The sequence below is a fragment of the Hylobates moloch genome, unplaced genomic scaffold, assembly GCF_009828535.3.
Source record: "Hylobates moloch isolate HMO894 unplaced genomic scaffold, HMol_V3 SCAFFOLD_5, whole genome shotgun sequence".
Lineage (NCBI taxonomy): Eukaryota > Metazoa > Chordata > Mammalia > Primates > Hylobatidae > Hylobates > Hylobates moloch.
In genome coordinates this window covers 78,507,830-78,532,850 of record NW_026652280.1, presented here as the reverse complement: position 1 = coordinate 78,532,850, position 25,021 = coordinate 78,507,830, and the positions used below count along the sequence as shown (strand labels likewise).

At 42.4% G+C, this 25,021-nt stretch overlaps 1 protein-coding gene across 1 annotated transcript; it reads left to right on the top strand.

Annotated features, from left to right (window-relative positions):
* Positions 1–6,759: 6,759 nt before the first annotated feature.
* On the top strand, positions 6,760–24,257 carry CBLIF (cobalamin binding intrinsic factor). The gene is made up of 9 exons (XM_032151814.3): positions 6,760–6,884; positions 8,233–8,409; positions 9,145–9,258; positions 9,704–9,844; positions 12,306–12,487; positions 16,271–16,448; positions 17,616–17,817; positions 21,742–21,860; positions 23,985–24,257. The coding sequence occupies exons 1-9, from the start codon at positions 6,806–6,808 to the stop codon at positions 24,044–24,046; spliced, it is 1,254 nt and encodes a 417-aa protein (XP_032007705.1). The 5' UTR covers positions 6,760–6,805; the 3' UTR covers positions 24,047–24,257.
* The last annotated feature ends 764 nt before the right edge of the window (positions 24,258–25,021 follow it).

The following is a 25,021-nucleotide window of genomic DNA, read 5'->3' as shown; positions in this document are numbered from 1 at the left end:
GGTCACACTGATTGCATACAGGTAGTGGGTAAAAAAAACATGTTGCTCAGGAGAAAGGGGGAAACGTGAGGCATATACATAAAAGGTCCACCCGTAGTTTGAGAAACAATCTCATCCCCTGCCTCCAGCTGTCTCCCTTGGGTCACACTTATTCTTCTTTTACATTTATTTTCCCTTTATTTCCCCATAAAATCACCCCGATATTCATATCATCAAAATACATATGCAAAAAAGTCACTTATAATGTTCATTTCCACAGAATTCACTTTTTTCCTTTTTTATTTTTCTAATCAATTTTTGTCATGCTAAGAAGTCACATCTTAAAGGAAAAAAGTTGAATCACATCAAGGCAGCACGAGCTTGTACTTATACTGAGTACCTGGGCTACATGCAGTACAGTCAGAAACCAGAAGGACACTTAAGATACCAAAGGGCAAAAGGTACTTTATGTAAAGCGTAAAGTAACCCATTTAAAATAATTTCCTGCAAATAAAAACCACAATGAGACACCATGCCACACCAGTCACAAGGGCTACTATTAAAAAGTCAGAAAATAGGCCGGGCGCGGTGGCTCACGCTTGTAATCCCAGCACTTTGGGAGGCCGAGGCGGGCGGATCATGAGGTCAGGAGATCGAGACCACGGTGAAACCCCGTCTCTACTAAAAATACAAAAAAAATTAGCCGGGCGTGGTGGCGGGCGCCTGTAGTCCCAGCTACTCGGAGAGGCTGAGGCAGGAGAATGGCGTGAACCCGGGAGGCGGAGCTTGCAGTGAGCCGAGATTGCGCCACTGCACTCCAGCTGGGCGACAGAGCGAGACTCCGTCTCAAAAAAAAAAAAAAAAAAAAAAAAAGTCAGAAAATAACAGATGCTGGCGAGGTTACGGAGAAAAAGAAACACATACACTGTTGGTAGGAGTGTAAATTAGTTCAACCACTGGGGAAAGCAGTGTGGAGACTGCTCAAAGAGCTAAAAACAGAACTATCATTCAACCCAGCAATCTCATTACTGGGTATATACCCAAAGGACTATAAATCATTCTACATCTAAATCTAATATAAACCACATGTATGTGTATTGCAGCACTATTCACAATAGCAAAAATATGGAATCAACCTAAATGTCCATCAATGATAGACTTTTAAAGAAAATACAGTACATATACATGATGGAATACTATGCAGCCATAAAAAATGAGATCATATCCTTTTCAGGAACATGGATGGAGCCAGAGGCCATTATCCTTAGCAAACTAATACAGGAACAGAAAATCAAATACTGCATATTCTCACTTATAAGTGGGAACTAAATGATGAGAACACATGGACACATAGAGGGGAACAACACACACTAGGGCCTATGAGAGGGTGAAGGGTGGGGAGGAGGGAGAGGATCAGGAAAAATAACTAACGGGTACTAGGCTTAATGCCTGGGGTGATGAAATAATCTGGAAACAAACCCCTATGTCATGGGTTTATCTACATAATAAACCTGCATATGTATACCTGAACTTAAAGTAAAAGTTTAAAATAAAGTAATTTTTATAAGAAAAATGGCTTCAGGTAGAATTAGTTAAATTTTTTTTTTTTTTTGAGACGGAGTTCCGCTCTTGTTGTCCAGGCTGGCGTGCAATGGTGTGATCTCAGCTCACCACAACCTCCACCTCCTGGGTTCAAGTGATTCTCCTGCCTCAGCCTCCTGAGTAACTGGGATTACAGGCATGCACCACCATGCTCAGCTAATTTTGTATTTTTAGTACAGACGGGGTTTCTCCATGTTGGCCAGGCTGGTCTTGAACTCTTAACCTCAGGTGATCCACCCGCCTTGGCCTCCCAAAGTACTGGGATTACAGGCATGGGCCACCGTGCCCGGCCAGTTAAATTGTTTTAATAACGTCTTCCTCATTACTCCTGTGTTTTCTTCATGATCATCCTAGCTTCCTCTCCTTCACCAGTGACACTGCTTCACAGTCAGAGATTCAACCCTCTTCCAACATACTGCTTTCTGCTATTGATACTCAATGCTCAGGTTCAACTCTGCCCTGGTCTTCATTAACTGGGTGTAACACATGACACTCATGAGTGGACAGAAATGGATTCTATCCCTTGGGTCTGTGTCTCATCTTTAAAGCCAAGTTAGAAAATATATACACCTACTGTGTACCCACAAATATTAAAAATAAAATTAATAATAATAATAATAAAGCTAAGTTAGAGAAGCTGGGAGGCATGTTACCCTTCCAGGATCCCTGGTGCTGTTAGTGCTCAGATCTGTTTGTAGCCTATACAAGCTATGTGAAATTGAAGGATACTGGTTTCAGGTGAGAAATATGCAAAATGTCAGAATTGCATACTAGCAATTAGCACTACTAGCCTTTATTTCTAACAGAGAGAGCCGAGTTTCTCCCAGCCAGAGGTCTTAAAGTGTAATGTAGGCTGGACGCAGTGGCTCACGCCTGTAATCCCAGCACATTGGGAGGCTGAGGCAGGTGGATCACGAGGTCAGGAGATCGAGACAATCCTGGCCAACATGGTGAAACCTCGTCTCTACTAAAAATGCAAAAATTAGCAAGGTGTGTTGGCCTGTGCCTGTAGTCCCAGCTACTCGGGAGGCTGAGGCAGGAGAATCGCTTGAATCTGGGAGGCAGAGGTTGCAGTAAGCCGAGAATGCGCCACTGCACTCCAGCCTGGGCAACAGAGCTAGACTCTGTCTCAAAAAAAAAAAAAAAAAAGTATAATGTAGTAACATTGCTGTCTGATATAAATGCCTTTAATCTCAGAAGCAGACATGAAATAACACTCCTTAGGGTTCCACTAACATCGGCCTGTGAAACCTAGTTCTGAGGACAGGCGCGGTGGTTCATGCCTGTAATCCCAGTACTTTGGGAGGCAAAGGCGGGCAGATCAACTGAGGTTAAGAGTTTGAGACCGGCCTGGCCAACATGGTGAAACCCCGTCACTACTAAAAATACAAAAATTAGCCAGATGTGGTGGCAGGCAATTGTAATCCCAGCTACTCAGGAGGCTGAGGCAGGAGAATCACTTGAACCCGGGAGGCGGAGGTTGCAGTGAGCTGAGATCACAGCACTGTACCCCAGCCTGGGCAACACAGCCAGACTCCAACTCAGAAAAACATAAAAATAAAAATAAAAATAAGAAACCTGATTGGCCACACTTGCCTTACAAGAAGCTCCTACAGCTTAAGACTATTACAGAACCTGAACTGAGTCTGAAGAGAAGAACTTCCTTTTGCTGCCACAGCAAAGAATAATCACCACAAATAAACCTTACTTATGTCCAGAGAGTCTAGGTGCTTTGATACCAAAATATTAGGCACAGGAGAAGCAAGGAAATAAATGAACACATCATCCCAGTCAATAGTTAACCAAGGACTGTCAAAATATCCCTGTTAAGAAATGTACGGCCTGTGTGGTTCCTGTTCTGGGAATTATTTACTAACTGCAACAATTGTGTCATGATCAATCTTGCAGCAGTCCTGGTTGTAAATGGTAATTTATAATACAAGGAAGTGAGTGGTTAAAGAGCTGGCAGGCCAAGGGTGTGTGGATCATCTCAGGACGATCAGGAGCAGGCCCTGGAACCCAAAGTCAGCACCATACTGTACTCATAATCCTGTATTAGATTCTTATTGTTGCTGCAACAGATTACCACAGATTTTGTTATTTAAGACAAATTTATCATCTCACAGTTCTGGAGGTCAGAGTCTCACTGGGCTAAAATCAAGGTGTTGAAGGAGCTGTGTTCCTTCTAGAGGTGGCACCAGTAAACCAAGTTCTTTCCATACTTTGTATGGGTCACAAAGACGGAACATGCAATTGGACAAAAGCAATTGGGTTGTATTCACTGGCCAGGGAATGGAGAAAGGGAGCTTTTGCTCTAAAGACTCCTTCTCCTTAAGCAATGGAAAGCAGGGGAATTTTCAAGAGTTAGACATGGGGCGGGGAGGTATGTAAGCAGGCCGAGGCTGGAGTTCCAAACACGCAGGTGCAGTCCCCAGACATAATTCTTCATACCTCGCATGTACACAAAATGGCAGCAATTTTCTTTTAAGGGAGAGGAATCTAGTATTATAATGATATGTTAATGATCTAAAAGTAACTAGGGGTTGCCGGTTCTGGTTTGCACCGGTCTCATGCAGGTCTTATCTTCCTCTGGTATTTGGCAAGGGATCATGAAGCTCCTGCAGCATCCTGGGCAATCTGGAGCTCTTTAAGCAGTGGCACCTATAGATAAAAAGGCTAAGGGGAAGCAACGGTTTAAGAAAATAAGGAGCCTTCCCAGCTATTTCCGTAGGGCTGCCCTAGTAACAGAGCTTGTAAAGAAGAATCCATTTCCTTGCCTTTTCCAGCTTCTGGAGGCTGCCCACGTTGCATGGCTCATGGCCCCTGTACACCAACAAAGCCAGCAATTGCATCATTCTGACTTCTGCCTCTAACATCACATTTGCTTTTCTGACTCTAACGCTCTTGCCTTCCTCCGCCACTAACAAGGACCTCTGTGATGATGTTGAGCCCACCCAGACGATCCAAGCTAACCTTCCTCTCTTAAAGTCAGCTCATTAGCCACCTTAATTCCATGTGCATCTTTAATTCTTCCTGGCCATATAACCCATGTAACATGTTCACAAGTTCCAGGGATTAGGGCATGGGCATTTGGCGGTGTGTAGGCAGTGCCATTATTCTGTCTCCTACTCCTTCACACAGCATACAAGGCTCTCCACCAAGTAGATGCCAACTGTCTTTCCAGCCTCATCTTCCACCATATGCCATGTATTGGATATATATTGCTGCATAACAAGTGACTCTAAAACTTAGGAGCCTAAGACAACATTTATTATCCCACAGTTTCTGTGGATCAAGAATCCAGGGAGGGTTTACATGGGTCCTCTGGCTTAGGAGGGTCTCTCCCAGGGCTGCAATCAAGATATCAGCTGAGGCTGCCTTCATCTCAAAGCTCACTGGGGAAGGGTTCTTTCCTCCCTGGATATTGGCTGGAGGCTACTCTCAGGGGCCATATGTGGGCTTCTCCATAAGGCAGCTCACGCTTGGCAGCTGCCTTCAGGAGAGCAAGAAGGGCAAGAGAGAGAAGGCAAGCAAGAGGGAAATCGGTCTTTTGCAACCACGTCCCATCACCTTTGCTGCATTATGTTCATTATAATAGAATGTGGCCCCAGGCCAGCCCACACTCTAGGGAAGAGGACTACACAAGACATGAATACTGGGAGGTGAAAACACAGGGCCATGTTAGAAGTTGTCCAGCACACCCCAATACATACCCTGTGCTCTCATCTCACAAAACTCACCCATGTTTCCCAAGGGGGAAAAATGCTTTATTACCCATGTCTTACATTTGCTCATTAATTCACTCATTCAAAAAGTATTTTATTTCTACTGTGAGCTAGGTAGTGTTGTAAGGGCTAAGGATAGAGCAGTGAGCCAAAGAGACAAAGCCCCTCCCTCGTGGAGCAGACATTCTAGTAGGGAGATAAACAAATGATAAACAACTACACACTTAGTGCGACAGAGGGCGATGAGTTATAGCAGGCGAGGGGCATGAGGGGTGTCAGTGGAGGTGAGGATATAGGATCTTATGTAGGGCGGCCTGGGAAGGCGTCTCTAAAAGCTTACCTCTGAGCAGAGACATGAAGGATGTGAGGAAGCCATCATGAGGCTATTTAAAAGAAGAGGGTCCTGGGCTCAGGGGACATCATGTGCAAAGGTAGCTGATATGTCCAAGGGGCACAAGAAGTTCTGTGTGATGGGAGCAGTGTGAGCAAAGGGGAAAACGCCTGGAGCTGAGGTCAGAAAGGAAACCAGGAGCCAGATCTTCTAAGGCCTTGTAGGTCATGAAAAGGGCTTTGACTTTTATGCTAAGATGGGCGCCACTGGAGAATTTCCCCTTCAAATGAGCTACTTTACAGGCAGGAAAAAAAAAAAAAAAAAAAAAAGCTCCTTTCTTTATAATTTCAAGATAACATTTTCAGTTCTCCCTTAAAAAGAAGTATAATTTGCATTATAATATAGCTACACATCTGAAATACGTATACTTAATGGATCTCACATTTTCTAATTACTTACTTTAAAAGATAATATCTGAAAGCTTTGGGTGTTTGAGATGGCTTTTATCTCCAGATAAGGAAAGAGAAATCAAACAAAACCATTTCTGGGAAACCGAGGTCCATTTCTTGCCTAAAGTCAAACAACTTCAAAGAGTCTAGGCTAGAATCCAGGTCCAGGTAGACATCATTAATTTCATAAAGCCAGATGTCACCTGGCAGATCCCTGCCTGAGAGCCTAAAAGGGCATGCTGTAAAGCCGGTGCCTAGGATCATAAAATGAGCTGATGCCTATGAATGGCCTAAATCCCAGTGAAGTAGTTACTAAAAAGCAGCCTGGTAACTGATTGGATACAAGAAGGGCTAGAAGAAGTCTTGTTGATACTAGCACATTATCCAAACTTCCTGATGTCTGACCCAGGCCTTTGGTAAAGGACATTTTCTCAACATTGCCTTCACTGCATACCCAGCCCCAGGTTTCTCATATGACTGTGTAACCTAGAAGTCACCTTCAGACACCTTGGAGGGTCTATAGTCGGCAAACTTAGATAAGCAAATGAAAATTTACTTACTTGTATCAGAAAAGGAGAGGTCAGCACAGGGGCAGTTAGGAGAGGCTGGGTTGGGGACAGATTATTCAACAAAGGGAAGCACATATAAGAGAAGGTAAAGAAATATTCCACTTGCAAATCGCGGTACCTGTGGATGAGAGACATAGACTGGAGAGTGAAATGGCCTGGTTTGCTCTCTACTTTCTGAGCCTTCTCTGGGCTACGGCTGGGACTAGTACCCAGACCCGGAGTTCATGCTGTGAGTATGATGTTTTTCCAAGGAGGTCAGGGAAGCAGTTGCCCTGGGGAAGGGGCTGTGACCTCTGACACTGAGCTCTGCTGATGAGAAAGTGGTTGAAAATAGCAATCACTATAGGAATTCCAAAATGGGTAAGTCTGAGTGTGTCTGTGTGCTGTTCATCTTTCCTGACTTAATAGCATAAGTTCTTTGAGAGGCAAGTCTATACGTTTTTTATTAAGAGAGATGGGGCCAGGTGCAGTGGCTCACACCTGTAATCCCAACACTTTGGGAGACTGAGGCAGGAGGATTGCTTGAGCCCAAGAGTTCAAGACCAGCCTGGGCAACATGGTGAGACTCCATCTCTACAAAAAAAAAAGATAAAAATAAAAAATTAGCTGGGCGCAGTGGCACGCACCTGTGGTCCCAGCTACTCAGAAAGCTGAAGTAGGAGAATTGCTTGAGCCCAGGAGGTCGAGGCTGCAGTGAGCTATGATCACACCACTGCACTCCAGCCTAGATGACACAGCAGCACCCCGTCTCAAAAAATCAATAAATAAAAATAATAGAGATGAGAGTACTACTGCAGGAATAATGGTTGATGGTACAAAGACAGACACTTAGTGGCTATTGTGACCAGACACCACTACATAGTAGTGAGAGATTTTGGTACTCACTGAGGATAAATTATATCCCAAATCTTTAATATTCTTCATGAAAGAGTGAGGGAAAAAATGAATGCAAGGAAATCAGTGATTTCCAGGAAAGTGATAGAAACTACGAGAAATGTCATGAGCCATATTGCTTGAAGTTACTAAATTTAAAAATCACTTTCTTAAGGATATGGATTATTTGAGAAGATGTAGAAACTAATTATCCTCAAAAGTAAAATCTCAGCATTTTCTCCATTTCTCTTTAGTCATTTAGGATACTAATGCTAACCAAGTGTTCTCCTAAAAGGCATCAAAGACGGCCAGGCGAGGTGGCTCACTCCTGTAATCCCAGCACTTTGGGAGGCCAAGAAGGGTGGATTACCTGAGGTCAGAAATTCGAGACTGCCCTGGCCAACATGGTGAAACCCCATCTCTACTAAAAATACAAAAATTAGCCAGGCGTGGTGGTGCGTGCTTGTAATCCCAGCTACTCGGGAAGCTGAGGCAGGAGAATCACTTGAACCTGGGAGGCGGAGGTTGCAGTGAGCCGAGATCGTGCCATTGCACTCTAGCCTGGGCAACAAGAGTGACACTATCTCAAAAACAAAACAAAACAAAAAACAAACAAACAAACAAACAAAATCAAAGACACAGGGATAATGTTTTTGAGAAGGAATGAGGGTTAGAAGGTGAGTAAATGGCTTTCCTCTTCTCAGCCGTTCCCTCAGCACAGGAGCCCTTGGTCAATGGAATACAAGTACTCATGGAGAACTCGGTGACTTCATCAGCCTACCCAAACCCCAGCATCCTGATTGCCATGAATCTGGCCGGAGCCTACAACTTGAAGGCCCAAAAGCTCCTGACTTACCAGCTCATGTCCAGCGACATCGACGGTGAGACATCTGAGCCGCTGGCACTCTCCCTGAATCTCACACATCACACACCACCTCCAGATCCCAACTCAGTGTCCTTCCCACCCCAATGCTGCCTCTGTCTGTAAATAAACTACCCAAACACCTTTCCCTACATACCTGGAAGGTACCTGGAAAGAAACACGTGTGAAGTCAGAGCATTCATGGAGGAGGTCAGTAAAGCAGGGAGAGCTCTGGACTAGACGTCGGAAGAGCAGCCTTCTGGTTCTGGCTCTGCCACGTCATAACTCTGGGATCTGAGACAAGTCACTGGATACTGCTCAGCCTCACCTTGCAGATGATTCTAATAACAATAACCCTACTACTACTAATAGCAATGATAATAATGATAAAACCTCTGTTCTGCCTATCTCCCAGGAGCTGCCTGCAGGCTCAAGTTAGATAAAGTTTAAATTATTTTGTAACTGTAAATTTCTGTATATAAATCTATGAGTATTTTGCTGCTTTTCTAATCATATACCAGGGATTCTCAAATACCAAATACTAGAGTCATCAAGTTACACAGAGGCCACTATATTAAATATTCCCTTACGTATTCTTCCATATTTTTTCCTTTGGAAAGACAGATCAAAGAACTGCTCATATTATTAAAAAGTCAAAATGCTCTAGATAAAAAGCAGAGAACTCATCACTGGCTCCCGGAGAGCTGTCCCCTGAGGATGTCTCTGTCTAACTGTTGTGTTCTCTTCTCCGCAGATCTAACCATTGGGCAGCTTGGCCTCGTCATCATGGCCCTCACCTCCTCCTGCCGAGACGCTGGGGATAAAGTATCCATTCTACAAAGACAAATGGAGAACTGGGCACCTTCCAGTAAGACCTGACTGGAAGGGAGAAAAGAGGCAGGCACATGGTTTTTCCTAAGAATTTTAAACCCAGAAAGGAAAAGGGTGGGGGTGGAGAGAAAGGAAAGTTAGGGAAGAGACACAACGTATCCTTCACTCTGGTCCTTCTGATAATCACACAACGGAAAGATTCATTTCCAATCCAAAATGAACTAGAAAAGGTCATGATCCCAAGGAAACAAGCTTGTCCAGCCATCGCCTGTCTGAAGACACAGTCATCCCTTCTATTCTTTGCAGATGCCTGATGACATTCTTTTGAAAAACACTGAAATTGCTCTTTGCCTATGCTGTGTCTCTCTTTGGGGGCAGGTTTTCTAGCAATTTCCTTTTCAAAGGCTTGGCTTTTCCTTCTTTGCAAATGTCCTCATCGTGGTGAATGTGAGTCTGATGAAGGTTCTCTGTCCCCTTCCGAGGCCCCAACACTGAAGCATCAGCCTTCTATGGGCCCAGTCTAGCGATCTTGGCACTGTGCCAGAAGAACTCTGAGGCGACCTTGCCAATAGCCGTCCGCTTTGCCAAGACCCTGCTGGCCAACTCCTCTCCCTTCAATGTAGGTGAGTAGGTCACCACTACCCCCAGCTGGGAACATCAGAGGCATCATGCACTGAATGGTGGAGCTGGCAGGGAAGTGGGAAAGGAGAGCATTCCATGGAGGAGGAGCTAAGGACGTGAACGTGCCTGTGGATGGGAGATACTTATCAGATATTTGTTAGGCAGGTGAATTGAGGAGTACATGAAGGAAAGGGAGGGAGCATTATGTAGAAACGAAGACAACTGATAATACTTGGTATGTCTGGCAGCTACAGAATCTCCGCTGGGAACAATAGTCATGTCATTCAAGTCAGAAGTTCTTCCCAAATTAAATATTAATGTCTTGCTTCAGTTCTCCTCTGCATCCTCTCTTTAATCACTACTGATGCTCCCACACTCCATTCTTTTCGATGCTTCTCCTCATTACGTCCAAATATCCTCTCTCCATTAAACAGCTACTCTCAGAACCCTAACTCATGATGTTTCCCTTCATGGAAACTCGGGGACCACCTTGCGTCTTTGTTCTGCAAGCATATAGCTGCTTGTGAATGGAAGTTTTTCCCTCTACAACATCATGTCCTCCTTCTGTCCCCTTCTATGGATGATGATCCTTCTCTGTGGGGGCCACTGTCACAGCCCGCATTCATGGTCACCTTTTCTCCTCTGCCAACTCTCTAAGCAATAGTATTATCTCAGGTTTTCACTCCCTTACGCATGCCCCATCAGCAACCTCTCTTGTTTCAGTTTCTGTCAGACAAACAGGTGAACCACTGCTCTAGGATCCTCCCTGGGGGTTAAGAACAGACTGGTCCCCCTTTCACATCTGGAACCTCACACATTTCTGGGGCATCTCTGCCTCCAAAAATTTGGACTTATTTGCTTCTGGTTGTCAGTAACACTAGCACCATTAATGAAGTTATGCAACTTTCAAATGGATATTTGGCCCTGCTGCTTACTCAATTTTTCTGAGCCTCCATTTTTTGTCTCTTAAATGGAGATGATTACAGGTACTGTTTTTTGTTGTTGTTGTTGTTTTTTAAATTTTTAATTTATTTTTGCACACAAAACAATAAACATTTTCTAAAGGTACATACATACAAAAAGATGCATATCAAACATATTAGGAAGGTTGCACATGGGAAGACGGGGAATAGAAATGGGGGGTGGGAATTAAAGAAAATAAATGAGAGAGGGACTTTGTATGGATCAATGATAATAACTCAATCCTCTATTTGACAAAGAAGAAGGAGAAGGAAGAGGAAGAAAAAGAAAGTGGGATAAAGGATCAGAAAGGGAGGAAAATAGAAAAAATTGGAGTATGACTCCAGGGTAGACCTGTTTTGTTGTCGCTTGGTTGGTTGGTTGGTCAGTTGCATTTTTCATATGTTTTGCCATGTTGGCCAGGCTGGTCTCGAACTCCCAGCCTCAAGTGATCAACCCGCCTCGGCCTCCCAGAGTACCGGGACTACAAGCGTGAGCCACCACGTCCTGCCCCCACATTGCTTCAGGCCTCCGTGGTAGACCTCCCAGACGGGGCGGCCGGACAGAGGCGCTCCTCACATCCCAGACGGGGCGGCCGGGCAGAGGCACTCCTCACTTCCCAGACGGGGCGGCCGTGCAGAGGCGCTCCTCACTTCCCAGACGGGGCGGCCGTGCAGAGGCGCTCCTCACTTCCCAGACGGGGCGGCCGGGCAGAGGCGCTCCTCACTTCCCAGACGGGGCGGCGGCCAGGCAAAGTCGCTCCTCACATCCCAGACAATGGGCGGCCGGGCAGAGACGTTCCTGACTTCCTAGACGAGGTGGCGGCCGGGCAGAGGCGCTCCTCACCTCCCAGACGAGGCAGCCGGGTAGAGGAGCTCCTCATAACCCAGAGGATGGGCGGCCAGGCAGAGACGCTCCCCACCTCCCAGACGGGGCGGCGGCCGGGCAGAGGCTGTAATCCCAGCACCCTGGGAGGCCAAGGCAGGCGGCTGGGAGGCGGAGGCTGCAGCGAGCCAAGACCATGCCACCGCACTCCAGCCCAGGCAACACCGAGCACCGAGTGAGCGAGCCTCCATCTGCAGTCCCAGCACCTAGGGAGGCCGAGGCGGGCAGAGCACTCGAGGTCAGCAGCTGGAGACCAGCCTGGCCGACATGGCGAAACCGCGCCTCCAGCCAAAGGAGAAAAACCAGGGAGGAGCGGTGGCGCGCGTCGGCAATCCCAGGCAGCCTGCAGGGCAGGCCAGGGATTGCCGGGGAGTCCTGGGAGCCGGAGGCAGGCAGTCTGCAGCCAGCCACGTGTACTGCAGCCTGGGAAAGAGAAAAGAGAAAGGAAGGAAGGAAGGAAGGAAGGAAGGAAGGAAGGGAGGGGGTACTGTTTTATAGGTTGTTCTGAGGAGCAAATAAAATCATGGAGCCAGAATATAATAAGCACACAATAAATGTCAGCTGTTCATATTGCTGTGATGGTGACTATGGTGATCTTATCCCCTCTGTCATTCACAGACACAGGAGCAATGGCAACCTTGGCTCTGACCTGTATGTACAACAAGATCCCTGTAGGTTCAGAGGAAGGCTACAGATCCCTGTTTGGTCAGGTACTAAAGGATATTGTGGAGAAAATCAGCATGAAGATCAAAGATAATGGCATCATAGGAGACATCTACAGTACTGGCCTCGCCATGCAGGTAAACACGTGCTGGATGCTCTTGGTTGGGTTCCTGCCAATAAGCCTGGATGGCAGAACCAAGAGGCCAGGCTTCTACTAACATCTCTGTGAAAGTCCAGCTAGTATGACCTGAGATATATTCTTTGTGGTGCCTGGGCCTCAGTTTCTCTACTGGTAAAATGCAGGTAAGTGTTAATTCCTCCCTACCTCCTACGTAAAGTGTGAAAACAAATCTATATGAACTCGTTTCTCTTCCTTGGGAAAAAAAATGAAACAAATAAATCAAGAAATATATTAATTTATTATTAATAATGATCAGTTTATTTGTAATAGTTACAGACTACTACAATTTTGATGTATAAATAATAAGAATATTAAAGCAGGCCCTGTAAAAATATACAATTTTCTGATGCAATCTTACCAGCCAAGTGTTCTTTTTCAGTGTTTTACCTTGATCTAAAAATAGCAAGTTTATACTCAAAATGATTAAGGAAAATAACCTAAAGTTGACCCAGCCTCACAAAAACCCATAGTAAATGGTAAAGCAGATCTATCTGTCAGCCAAGTCCATACTCAATTCTATGCTTTAATAGCATGCATTCTCAAGCCTGGATTCTGTAAGATGTGCTTGGTATTCATAGTTCCAAATCCAACAACCCACCCTACTCTAGTTGATTAGGGCAGCTGCCTCCATAGAAGACAGATGCACCAATGGTAGTGGACAGAAATAACCAACTAGAATCAAAAAATAGCAGCCATCTCTGGCTGAATCCTCTAATCCCAACTGAGAAGTTTGAGCTCCAATGTCTCAAAATGTCCTATGGGGATTAATAGGACCAGGGACTCTTCAACTCAGAAAGCCCAGGAAAGGGAGAATCATGGAATGATGATGCCAGCCCTAAACCTAACATAGTTGCGAACTATTAGAAAGAAATTGTCTCCTGGGGAAAACAGTAGAGACTAGTATTGAGATTTCATACATTAAACATTAGAAAAGAATATAAACAGCCTAAGAATTGGTTCATGTTAAACATAACAGCAAAAAAAAATAATTTCCACTTCAATGGACCAAGTATAGAAGTGACTAATAAAAATAAAGTTCACTTCTATGTCACAGTCAGGGAGACTTTGTCATAGAACAAAACCCTGTTTTTTTCATGGCTGAATTTTAAATGAGCATTCCCAGCGCTCTGGTCTAGAAGCTTTTTGGAAAGAAAAAGGCAATCTGGAAGAGATACAAAAGATGGCTTGGGGATTTTTTTTTTTATGTGTGACTCTCTAAAAATAACCTTGCTTCAATTTAGCACCGGACAGAAAAGTGTTTACTTTTGCTGACTTGGTTTGTGAATTCCGTTTGGATTTTATCACCTGCCAATTACACTCTGATAAGCTGTACCTGGGAATTAAAGCTTTTCCTATCAAAAGGCAGGACCCTGTCTAGATCCAAGTACCACAGGCCATGTGGATTTCTTGTCAGAATACATAATCTCTCCCTACCCTTTTTACTGCCTCTATCTGGAACTTACTTAGGCATCCTGAAATCTGGAATCAATAGGTGTCTAATATATAATATTTTCCTAATCTAAAATATTCTGATATAGAAAATCAAAGGGCTCTGGAACTATCACAATTTAGGTTTGACTCCCAGACCTGCCACCATCTCAGACAAATATTGAATTTCCCCAAATTTTATTTTCCCCATAATAATAAGGTTGCAATTAGGTGAAATAAAGTGTGGTATGCAAAAAAATGCATGCATAATGTCATGCTTAACAATTGTTCAAGATCTGTCTCAGCAGAGCAGTGATGCTAGTAAACTTCCTTTTCAGCCTTTGTTCACCTTCTTCCAAGAAGTCAGTACACTTCCAGTGGCCCAGGCCACGCTCATCCCTACCCAAAGACGCTCATGAGGCATTTCCTCTTCCAGAACTTCTCATCTTTCTTCCGTGAATATCCTATTGCTTTCAAGCTCCTCTGATAGGCGCTTATTTTGAAAATGGATCTGATAGGCCAGGCGTGATGGTTCACACCTGTAATCCCAGCACTTTGGGAGGCTGAGGCAGGCAGATCACTTGGGGTCAGGAGTTCAAGACCAGCCTGGCCAATATGGTGAAACCCCATCTCTACTAAAAATACAAAAGTTAGCCAGGTGTGGTGGCAGGCACCTATAATCCCAGCTGCTCAGGAGGCTGAGGCAGGAGAATCACTTGAACCCGGGAGACAGAGGTTGCAGTGAGCCGAGATTGCACCAGTGCATTCCAGCCTGGGCGTCACAGCAAGACTCCATCTCAAAAAAAAAAAAAAAAAGAAAAAGAAAGAAAAGAAAAGAGAACTGATAAACTTCTTGATGGAAAGTTATTAATGATGTCTAACCACTTAATGTGTTATCCTCTCACATCATTGGTGATGTGTAATCCCAATGAATATATCTTGCTTAGTGAAATTTGGGAGGTGCATATGACAAGTGGACCAGATGTTGTTGCTGAGGAGCACCCACCTGACGCCCTTAAACTAACTGCCTTGTAAAGTGGCCTCTGCCCAGAGCCATGCTTCATAGATGCTGAGGTTCAGTGATGGTCGTCTGTGTCACAACTGCCCAGTTGTGCATACTGACCCTAGCTGAGACAGCCATTTCTGACTCCTCTCTCTCTCCTCCCATTTCCTATTCCAATCTTCAGGTGAACCAGTCATTAACAATCTCAGCCTGTTAACATGCTGTGGTGGCCATAATCAGCACTGTAAAGGAAGGGAGGTGATAATGACAGCTTCCACACCACACATCACACATCACGAAATGCTTTTATACATTAGCCCCTTGGAACCGCAAATGACTCCCCCAACAATAGCAGAAGTTATTATTTCTATTTTTTTCATGCGAGAGATAACGCAGCAAAATAGGTGAATGGCTGAATGGCTTGGTGTATTACTCAAGACTCATTTTGCAAGTAGCAGAAACCCAAATCCTTTTAGCTCAAGAAAAAAAATGAGGATTTACTGTTCACATACACTGGGAAGTCTAGGGCTGAATTAGGTGGTTTCAGGAATAACCAGAATAAAGGGCTCAAATCATGATATCAGGAGCCATTCTTTTTTCATTGTCCAGCCCTGATTTTCCTCATTCTTTCCTGCTGCAGGCTTCTTCAGAGTGGCTGAGCAAGATGGTCACTAGCAGCTTACTGTTTACTTGCGTGGTCCCAGTTGAATAACCTTAGCAGGGAAAAAAAAAATCTTTCGGTCTCCCAATGTCGTTGTATGTTAGGGAATGACTCTGATTAGTACATGTGTCCACCAATCACTGTCATCAAGGGGATGGTGACCACCATCAGCCCAGCCCAGGTCATGAGTCCATCCTGGGCCAGGGTTATGGAGCCTCTGAGAGTCCTGACGCAAGCATAAAGTGAGGGAAAAGTCCACCAAAGGGGGCGCGTGACAACATAAAACAAGGGGTCTACTCCGTTTATGTGGCTAGATTATCCTAGGCTAAAGCTCCCTCTGGAGCCCAGCTCTCACCCTCACTCTACATTCAAGAGCCGTTCGTAAATATGACTGCCTAATAGTGTTCCCTGGATCTGATCATTGCACAGTTCTGTGTCTACTGTCTGACAGACACTGTGCTAAGTGGTGGGGACATAGCATTGAAGACAAATGTGTTCCAAACCTTACATAGCATTGGCTTTGCATTCTGGGTGACTACGTGATCACAATGATTAGTGACCAAGTTTATCTCTTAAGACATGTAAGAGCCAACTCTCAGCTATGCCTAATTTCTCTTCCTCTCTCTCTTTCTGTCTTTGTGTCCCAGGCTCTCTCTGTAACACCTGAGCCACCTAAAAAGGAATGGAACTGCAAGACGACTATGGATATGATACTGGATGAGATTAAGCAGGGGAAATTCCACAACCCCATGTCCATTGCTCAAATCCTCCCTTCCCTGAAAGGCAAGACATACCTAGATGTGCCCCAGGTCACTTGTAGCCCTGGTAAGACATCCACCTCTCCTTATGTCATAAAGCAGCAACTTATGCCAGAAATGACATGTGGATCAATGTTAAGTGGTATATAGGCTTGTAATGTCCATTATTCCCATGTGGGCAGAGCACATCTGACTCCCAGTCCTTAAGAGTGTGTGCTAGCACACAGACATACCTTCCTGCACTCAGAACTCAGCCCCATATCTACTTCATTCAGCATATATTTATGCAGCTCCTACTATGTGCAAAGCATTTTGTGGGATACTAGAGGTAGGAGAAGCTCCACGGTCCCAACTATCAAATAACATATATAGCTTCATTTATTCATTTGACAAATGTACCATCAAACACTATGCATATCTTATCATATCTGCCTTTTGCAAAGTCAGAAGACAGATGTGTAAACAAAAACTACAATATTTGGGACAATCGAGTAAGTATTAAATAGAAGTTAAAGCCACACACAGTGCAAATGCAAAAAAGAAAAATAGTGACCAGTTGTTGATTTTGTTTGGGAGGCTTCGGAGAAGAACAGAATTCATATTTAAGTCGAGCCTTAAAGATCTAAATATGAAAGCTCAATGCACGCAACATAACAATGAGATGGAGTGGAAACCTAGCATACCACTTTTTAATTAAAAATATATTTTATCCAATTATGCTATAATTGAAAGACATTTAAAATTCAAACATTACAGAAATACGTGTTTAGAAAGTGGAAGTCTTGCATAAAAACTTATCACTCCAGAGATTACTAGTGTTTGGTATGGATTCCTCAAACTCTTTTTTTTTTTTTTAAATAAAATGCTGACATAAAGCATCATTCCTCTTGCATTGCATGAACTTCCTAAGACAAGAAGCGATTAATAAGTTTCTTGTCTATCTCAATGCAGAATGTGGAGACCAAAATCAAGCAAACTGATCCCAATCCTACCAAACACTACCACATTCACTCAACCCCTTAGGCTGCTTCCCAGTGATGTCCCAACCTTAACAAGGTGGCTATGGAGTTTTTGCTGGAATTCTATGCTAGTTGTCCAAGTACTTTGTTAAATGGTATGAAACTCATTACTTTCTTGAAATGTCTTCTGGGGTGAGTTGCCAATAACAGAGATTTTGCACCTATGATACAAACCCCATAATCTTTGACAAATGTGGCCTCTTTGCCCTTCACAGATCATGAGGTACAACCAACTCTACCCAGCAACCCTGGCCCTGGCCCCACCTCCGCATCTAACATCACTGTCATATACACCATAAATAACCAGCTGAGGGGGGTTGAGCTGCTCTTCAACAAGACCATCGATGTTAGTGTGAAAAGTGGGTCAGTGTTACTTGTTGTCCTAGAAGAAGCACAGCGCAAAAATCCTATGTTCAAGTGAGTATTACAAATGTCATTCATCATTCTCTCCAGGCCTGATTTGAATTCCCATTTTTAATCCATCCTGTTTTCTTAATTTTTTTTCCTTTTGATAACAGATTTTTTTAAATAGCCCCTTGAGCAGCTTACAATCTAATAAATAGGTAAGGCTCTCAGGAAAACTTAAATCATACAAGTCAATGTATGATGAAGTTTTAAAAACAAAAATTCAGAGGAGATTCGAAAGTCCATGGCAGAGTAGAATAGGCAAAAGAGACTTTGTAGCTTTGAACCACAAAGAATAGGTACTATTTAGGAAGATGTGGGAAGAGGTAAATTCAGAAAAAGAAATGGCCAGAACAGGCCGGGCGTGGTGGCTCACGCCTGTAATCCCAGCACTTTGGGAGGCCAAGGCATGCGGATCACCTTAGGTCAGGAGTTCAAGACCAGCCTGACCAACACGGTGAAACCCCGTCTCTACTAAAAACACAAAATTAGCTGGGTGTGGTGGCACATGCCTGTAATCCCAGCTATTCAGGAGGCTGAGGCAGGAGAATCGCTTGAACCCGGGAGACGGAGGTTGAGGTGAGCCGAGATCATGCCATTGCACTCTAGCCTGGGCAACAAAGTGAAACTCTGTTTCAAAAAAAAAAGGAAAAGAAAAGAAAAGAAATGGCCAGAACAAAGCATTTGCGATAAGACTGAGCAACGAATTTGGGGCCAATGAATAGGCCAGGTGGACACACCAGGTTGGCTGACAGTGTAAAAGTCTTGAAATACCAGGTTCAGGAGACTGGACTGCATTTTGCAATCTTTGAGTAAGAAAATCCACTTTGTAAAATGTTGCTTAGGTCATGAGAATAGGAGACAAGGCTAAAACGTAGGACATGACTCCAATAATGGAGCTGTGAAGTGACGATGACTTCCTCTGGGATACACGGACCCACACCAAAGCTCTGTGAGTGATGGGACATAGAGGTCAAGAGAAAGAAGCTTCAAAACTATTGATTAAACGGTCAAGAAGAATATCTTTCAAAGAAAGGGATTAAATTCCTTAGATATGTTTAATGGTGGGCATTTGAAATAGGAATCTTAGAAGGCTTTTGGAGGTATAGTCCAGGCACAGTGGCTCACACCTGTAATTACAGCACTTTGGGAGGCTGAGGCGGGTGGATCACTTGAGGTTAGAAGTTCGAGACCAGCCTGGCCAACATGGTGAAACCCCATGCCTACTAAAAATACAAAAATTAGCCAGGCATGGTGGTGCATGCCTGTGGTCCCAGCTACCCGGGAGGCTGAGATGGGAAAACTGCTTGAGCCTGGGAGGTGGAGGTTGCAGTAAGCCGAGATCATGCCACTGCACTCCAGCCTGGGAGACAGAGTGAGACTCTGTCTCAAAAAAAAAAAAAAAAAAAAGGAAGGAAAGAAGGAAGGAAGGAAGGAATTGAGAGAGAAAGAAAGAGAGAGAGAAAGAAGAAAAGAAAGAAAGAAAGAAAGAGAAAGAAAGAAAAAGAAAGGCAGGCTTTTGGAAGCATAGAGGAAGTACTAGGAAAAGAGGTCACAACAGGCAAAGAAAAAATTGGACAGTCATCTCTTAGAGGTGATGACCTAAGTCAAGAATCCATGCAGTAGGTAGCAGATATACGCACCCAATAAAATCATAAGACATATTTAGTTATTCTCATTTTACAGATAGAACCCTTAGGCCCCAAGAAGTTAATAATATTCCTAAGATCACATAACACATAACTAATAGAGTTGGGAGCAGAACCCAGGTTGGACTGAATCTGATGCTCATGTTCTTTCCATGCCCCTCTCAGGGTAGGGGGAAATACAGAAATAAATCACAGAGGAGAAAATTAACTTTTAGGGAATGTTTATAGTTTGCAAAAAGAGGAAGCAGTAAAGAAACATGGAGAAGTCTAAGCTATAGGAGGAGAGGAGGAAAAATGCCAAGTCATGGAAAGGAAAAAAGCATCTTTTCTTTTTCAAAGAAAAGATGATCCAAATTCTTCAGGAAGATATCAAGAGGGAATACTGACAAAGGCTAAGGAATTGACAACTGAGTGATGCCATGTGGGGGTCTATTCCACCTGGTTCTGTTGAGCACATTGTGTCTGCTGCTTACTGCACAACTCCATAACTTCCTTAACTTCCATAGACAGGTCAGGATAAACATTGCACTTCAAAACTGTTTATTTATTTATTTTTTTGAGACAGAGTTTTGCTCTTGTCACCCAGGCTGGAGTGCAATGGCGCTATCTCGGCTCACTGCAACCCCCACCTCCCGGGTTCAAGTGATTCTCCTGCCTCAGCCTCCTGAGTAGCTGGGATTGTAGGCACCCGCCACCATGCCCTGCTAATTTTTGTATTTTCAGTAGAGATGGGGTTTCAGCATGTTGGCCAGGCTGGTCTCGAACTCCTGACCTCAGGTGATCCACCCACCTCAGCCTCCCAAAGTGCTGGGATTACTGGCATGAGCCACTGTGTCTGGCCCAAAAATATTTAATTTTAAAACCCTCTGAATATACCGTACTTTGCTTCTCTGAAGTTAGCTTTAATTTTGCCTAATTTTTCTTTTTCTGATTATAAATGTAATAAATACATATAGCAGAAATTTTGAGGGAAAAAGCATAAAGAAGAAAAATCATCTACAGTCCACACACAATATCACAACTGTTAATATTTTTTATAACTTTTGTAGGTTTTTTTCTATGCATATTACAAATAGGTGTGATCCATCATATACATGGGACAGACAGATATTTCATGTAAAATTTGTATCTCATATTTTCACTTAATATTATTGCATAAGTAGTTTCCTGTGTTACTGAAAATTACTGACAAATATTTTCACGGCTTCCAAATATTTAATCTTGGATATTCATTCCATCACTCATATAACTATTTACCCATTTGGGGGAATTTACATTTTTTTAACTTGATTATTAATAGGTGTTTTCAAAATCCATTCATTTTCATTTCATTTCATTCTAAGTGAAGTAATTTCATATTCATTAATCATTTGCATGTTTGCTTTTTTAAAATTTATTTATTTATTTATTTATTTTGAGATCAGGTTATGAGACTGGCTAATTTTTGTATTTTTGTTAGAGATGGGGTTTCACCATATTGCCAAGGCTGGTCTCGAACTCCTGGGCTCAAGCAATCTGCCCTCTTCAGCCTCCCAAAGTGCTGGGATTACAGGCATGAGCCACTGCACCTAGCCTATTTTCTCTTTTTTTTTTTTTTAACAACTTTTATTTTAAGTTTGGGGTACATTTGCAGGTTTGTTACATAGGTAAACTGTGTCATGGGGTTTGTTGTACAGATTATTTCATCACCCAGGTATTAATTCTACTACCCATTAGTTATTTCTCCTGATCCTGCCCCTCCTCCCAACCTGTACCCTCTGATAGGCCCCCGTGTGTGTTGTTCCCCTCTGTGTATTCATGTGTTCTCATCATTTTGCTCCCACTTATAAGTAAGAACATGCAGTATTTGGTTTTCTGTTCCTGTGTTAGTTTGCTAAGGATAATGGCCTCCATCCATGTCCATTGCAGCACAATCCACAATAGCAAAGACATGGAATCAACCTAAATGCCCATCAATAGTAAACTGGTTAAAGCACTTTCTCATTTGATTTTATCTGATCATTTTATCAGATAAAATCATGCTCAAAAGAGAATATCATTTAAAATATCTGAAGCATTTATCTGAAGCATTTAAAGTGTCTCTATCCTGGCGAGTGGATTGCTTGAGTCCAGGATTTCGAGGCTGCCATGAGCTAGGATCTCACCACTAGCCTGGGTAACAAAGTGACACTTTGTCTCTAAAAAATTAATTAAATAATTAATTAATTGACTGTCTCTATCCCTTCATCTTACCCCTTATTCCCTGACCTAAAGTGAGATGTTAATCATATATAAACTTTTTTTTTAGATTTGAAACCACAATGACATCTTGGGGCCTTCTCGTCTCTTCTATCAACAATATCGCTGAAAATGTTAATCACAAGACATACTGGCAGTTCCTTAGTGGCGTAACACCTTTGAATGAAGGTGAGGGAAGAAAAGGCATAGGCGTTATCTTCCATAGTCTGAAGGCTACATTCCTTAATTATTTTTTCATTTAATTTATTCATTCATTCACTTAATAATTATGAGATCATATGTGTATAAACAATAATTCTATAGACAGTGATTGCTTATATATGTATATACATATATATTTTGTGTATATATATATATATATAACCATTACATAGAGAAAGATTAATTCTGTAGGCAGCGATAATACTTTTCACAGAGAAGGAAAGCAAGTCTTAGAGACATTAAAGGGTCTTGTACAAGGCATGCATCTAGAATGTAAAAGTGGATAATCAAACCCAGGTTTCCAAACTCTAGGACAAATGTGCTTTGCACAAAAGTTTCACTCAAAATTCATGCTTCACCTTCTTTTTTAAAAAAATCTCCAAAGAGAGGAATGCCTGCATATGGATGTTGGTGCATGTTTCCCCTCAAAAAATTAGGAGAAAGTGGGAAGAATAAAACTCAGACTTCAGCAAAACCTTAACATTTGTTAAAGCTTTTGCACACATATTAAAATATTCCCCAATTTAAAGAGCATTGCTGTATGGTTTTAGTCTAAGCATGATGTTACCTAGTTAACCTGATGTTAACTGTCACCATTCAGAGACATGTAAAGCCAAATAAAGTCACACTAGACCCAAGGCCACTTGGCTTGGTAAAGATGCTTCATTATCCAATATTACAGTGGAGGAGATGTTTTTCTTAGAGTCTATCATGTATTTAGCAAAATCTTGCCAGTCAGAATTTGTGGATTTGTAGCAAAGCATATAATAAAGATCTTGGAGTCACAGAGGACTTGGTTAGAAGCTCTTTCTCTTATTTAGTAGCTGCATTACATTAGTAGTAAATCTGTGAGCCAGTTTCCACAGCTTTAAAATGGAAATTGCATTAATCATTTATTGGGTTATTGTAAGGACTGGAAATAATATACTTAGAATGATTAATACAATGTTTTTTGCATGGCATGTATTCAAAAATACTAATCATCATTATTATTAGTTTTCCCATCACCTTCATCCCAAGAAATGTCTCTATTAAAATATCCCATATACCCCATAAATGTACACACCTACTATGTACCCAGAAAAATTAAAAATTTTTTAAATACCCAGAATTTTTTTTAAAAAAGAAAGTAATTCACTTTGGGAGGCCAAGGCAGGCAGATCAGGAGGTCAGGAGATCGAGACCATCCTGGCTAACATGGTGAAACCCCATCTCTACTAAAAATACAAAAAAATTAGCCGGGCGTGGTGGCGGGTGCCTGTAGTCCCAGCTACTTGGGAGGCTGAGGCAGGAGAATAGCGTGAACCCAGAAGGTGGAGCTTGCAGTGAGCCAAGATTGCGCCACTGCACACTCCAGCCTGGGTGACAGAGCCAGACTCCATCTCAAAAAAAAAAAGAAAAAGAAAGTAATTGCCCCAGGAACTTAAATCAGGCATATTCTCATGTCTACCAATTACTTTTCTTCCCTGGGAGAAAGAATGGTAAAGGCCTCTGAGAAACAAAAATATTTGGGCCTGAAACTGTCATTCTTTCTGTTGCCCAGCTACCTGAAAGGTAACAGATATTGCCATCATCTATCTTTCCTGTTCTGAAAGACAAAAATTCTCCACTCACTGCTCTTTCTTAAGTCTTACAAAATCTTCAAAAAGGAACAGGAGGTTCTCCCTTCAATGCCCTAATTTTGGCCTAAATAAGCCATTTTAACAATAACCACCATTTATTGCACAATTATTCTGTGTCAGGTACTGTACTAGGTACCCAGCGGTCATTATTCCTAATTCTGAAAATAACTCTTCAGAGTAAATATTATTAACAAAATCTTGTATGTGAGGAAAAAGAGACTCGCACATCTTAAAGAGTGTACCCAAAGACTTACTCCATGAAGTGGTGACCAGAGACTGGAAACAAGAACTCCCTAAATCTCAGTTTCATGTTCTCTTCATCATCAAACCGTCTATTTCTCTCTAGGGTGATTTTACTCCTTTAAAAAATTTTAGTGGATTCAGTGCATCTAGCTCACTGCATCCCTTGGGGAATAGAGGTGGTTACATGCACCACAGTCACCTCATGTTATTCTCTGCTTATTTCCAGGGGTTGCTGACTACATACCCTTCAACCACGAGCACATCACAGCCAATTTCACACAGTACTAAGGAAGAGGTGGGTTCAGCTTCTATCGAACATCTCCAAAGGATGGGTGAAATTTTTTCCACTTCATTTTAAATCTATGCAAAAAAGTGAATGCCTGTGATGCTACCATATTCCCGGTAATAACATGGAAAACCACTATGGAAAATAAAAATGCAAAGTTCACTGGAGTCTCAACATCTATGACTCATGAAAATAAAATTTTCAGCTTCTCAACACAATGACTGCCAATCATCATTTAAACCTAAGGTGAGGGGAAAAGGGAGAGTAGCTGATATTTTTGGATATCATTCTGATTTCTTGATTAATTAAATAGAACAATCCCTATTTCTACAAATGATATATTTTTTAAATTTCATATTTTCTTATCATACCAAGTACTCCTTTTCAAATTGCCTAATGTGAATATGCCCACGTATATACATACATGTATACATGAAATGGCCAAACATTTCAATATATAAAACTCCCAGATGGTTCAAAACTTGGTAATTGATGTTATGTCTTAACTCTCTCCTTCCATTTCCAATTTTTTTGTTAAATTCATATTTAAAATATATATTTAGATCATTTACATATGTAGTAAGTTAACTTATATTCAATATATTATACAGAATTTAATATATCATATATTTTACATGATTATATATAACTTAATATTTGTTATGTGATTATATATAATTTAACATATTATATATTTTATATGATAAATAGATATAGATCTTGAAAAAAATTAAGCTTTCAAAGATAAACATAACTCTAATCTCTACTGGTAGGAGTGAACACTGGTACAAACTTTCTAGAGAATAATACAAAAATTTGTATCAAAAGACCTAAAATGACCGGGCATGGTGGCTCATGCCTATAATCCCAGAAGTTTGGGAGGCCAAGGAAGGTGGATCACCTGAGGTCAGGAGTTCGAGACCACCTGACCAACATGGTGAAAGCCTTCTCTACTAAAAATACAAATATTAGCCTGG

What these genes read in the sequence shown, in the direction of transcription:
- CBLIF (XM_032151814.3), top strand. Translation starts at nt 6,806, where the DNA reads ATGGCCTGGTTTGCTCTCTACTTTCTGAGCCTTCTCTGGGCTACGGCT. An exon ending in CTCCTCTCCCTTCAATGTAG is followed by an intron (nt 9,845 to 12,305) that starts GTGAGTAGGTCA and finishes TGTCATTCACAG; the next exon opens with ACACAGGAGCAATGGCAACC. An exon ending in GTACTGGCCTCGCCATGCAG is followed by an intron (nt 12,488 to 16,270) that starts GTAAACACGTGC and finishes TTTGTGTCCCAG; the next exon opens with GCTCTCTCTGTAACACCTGA.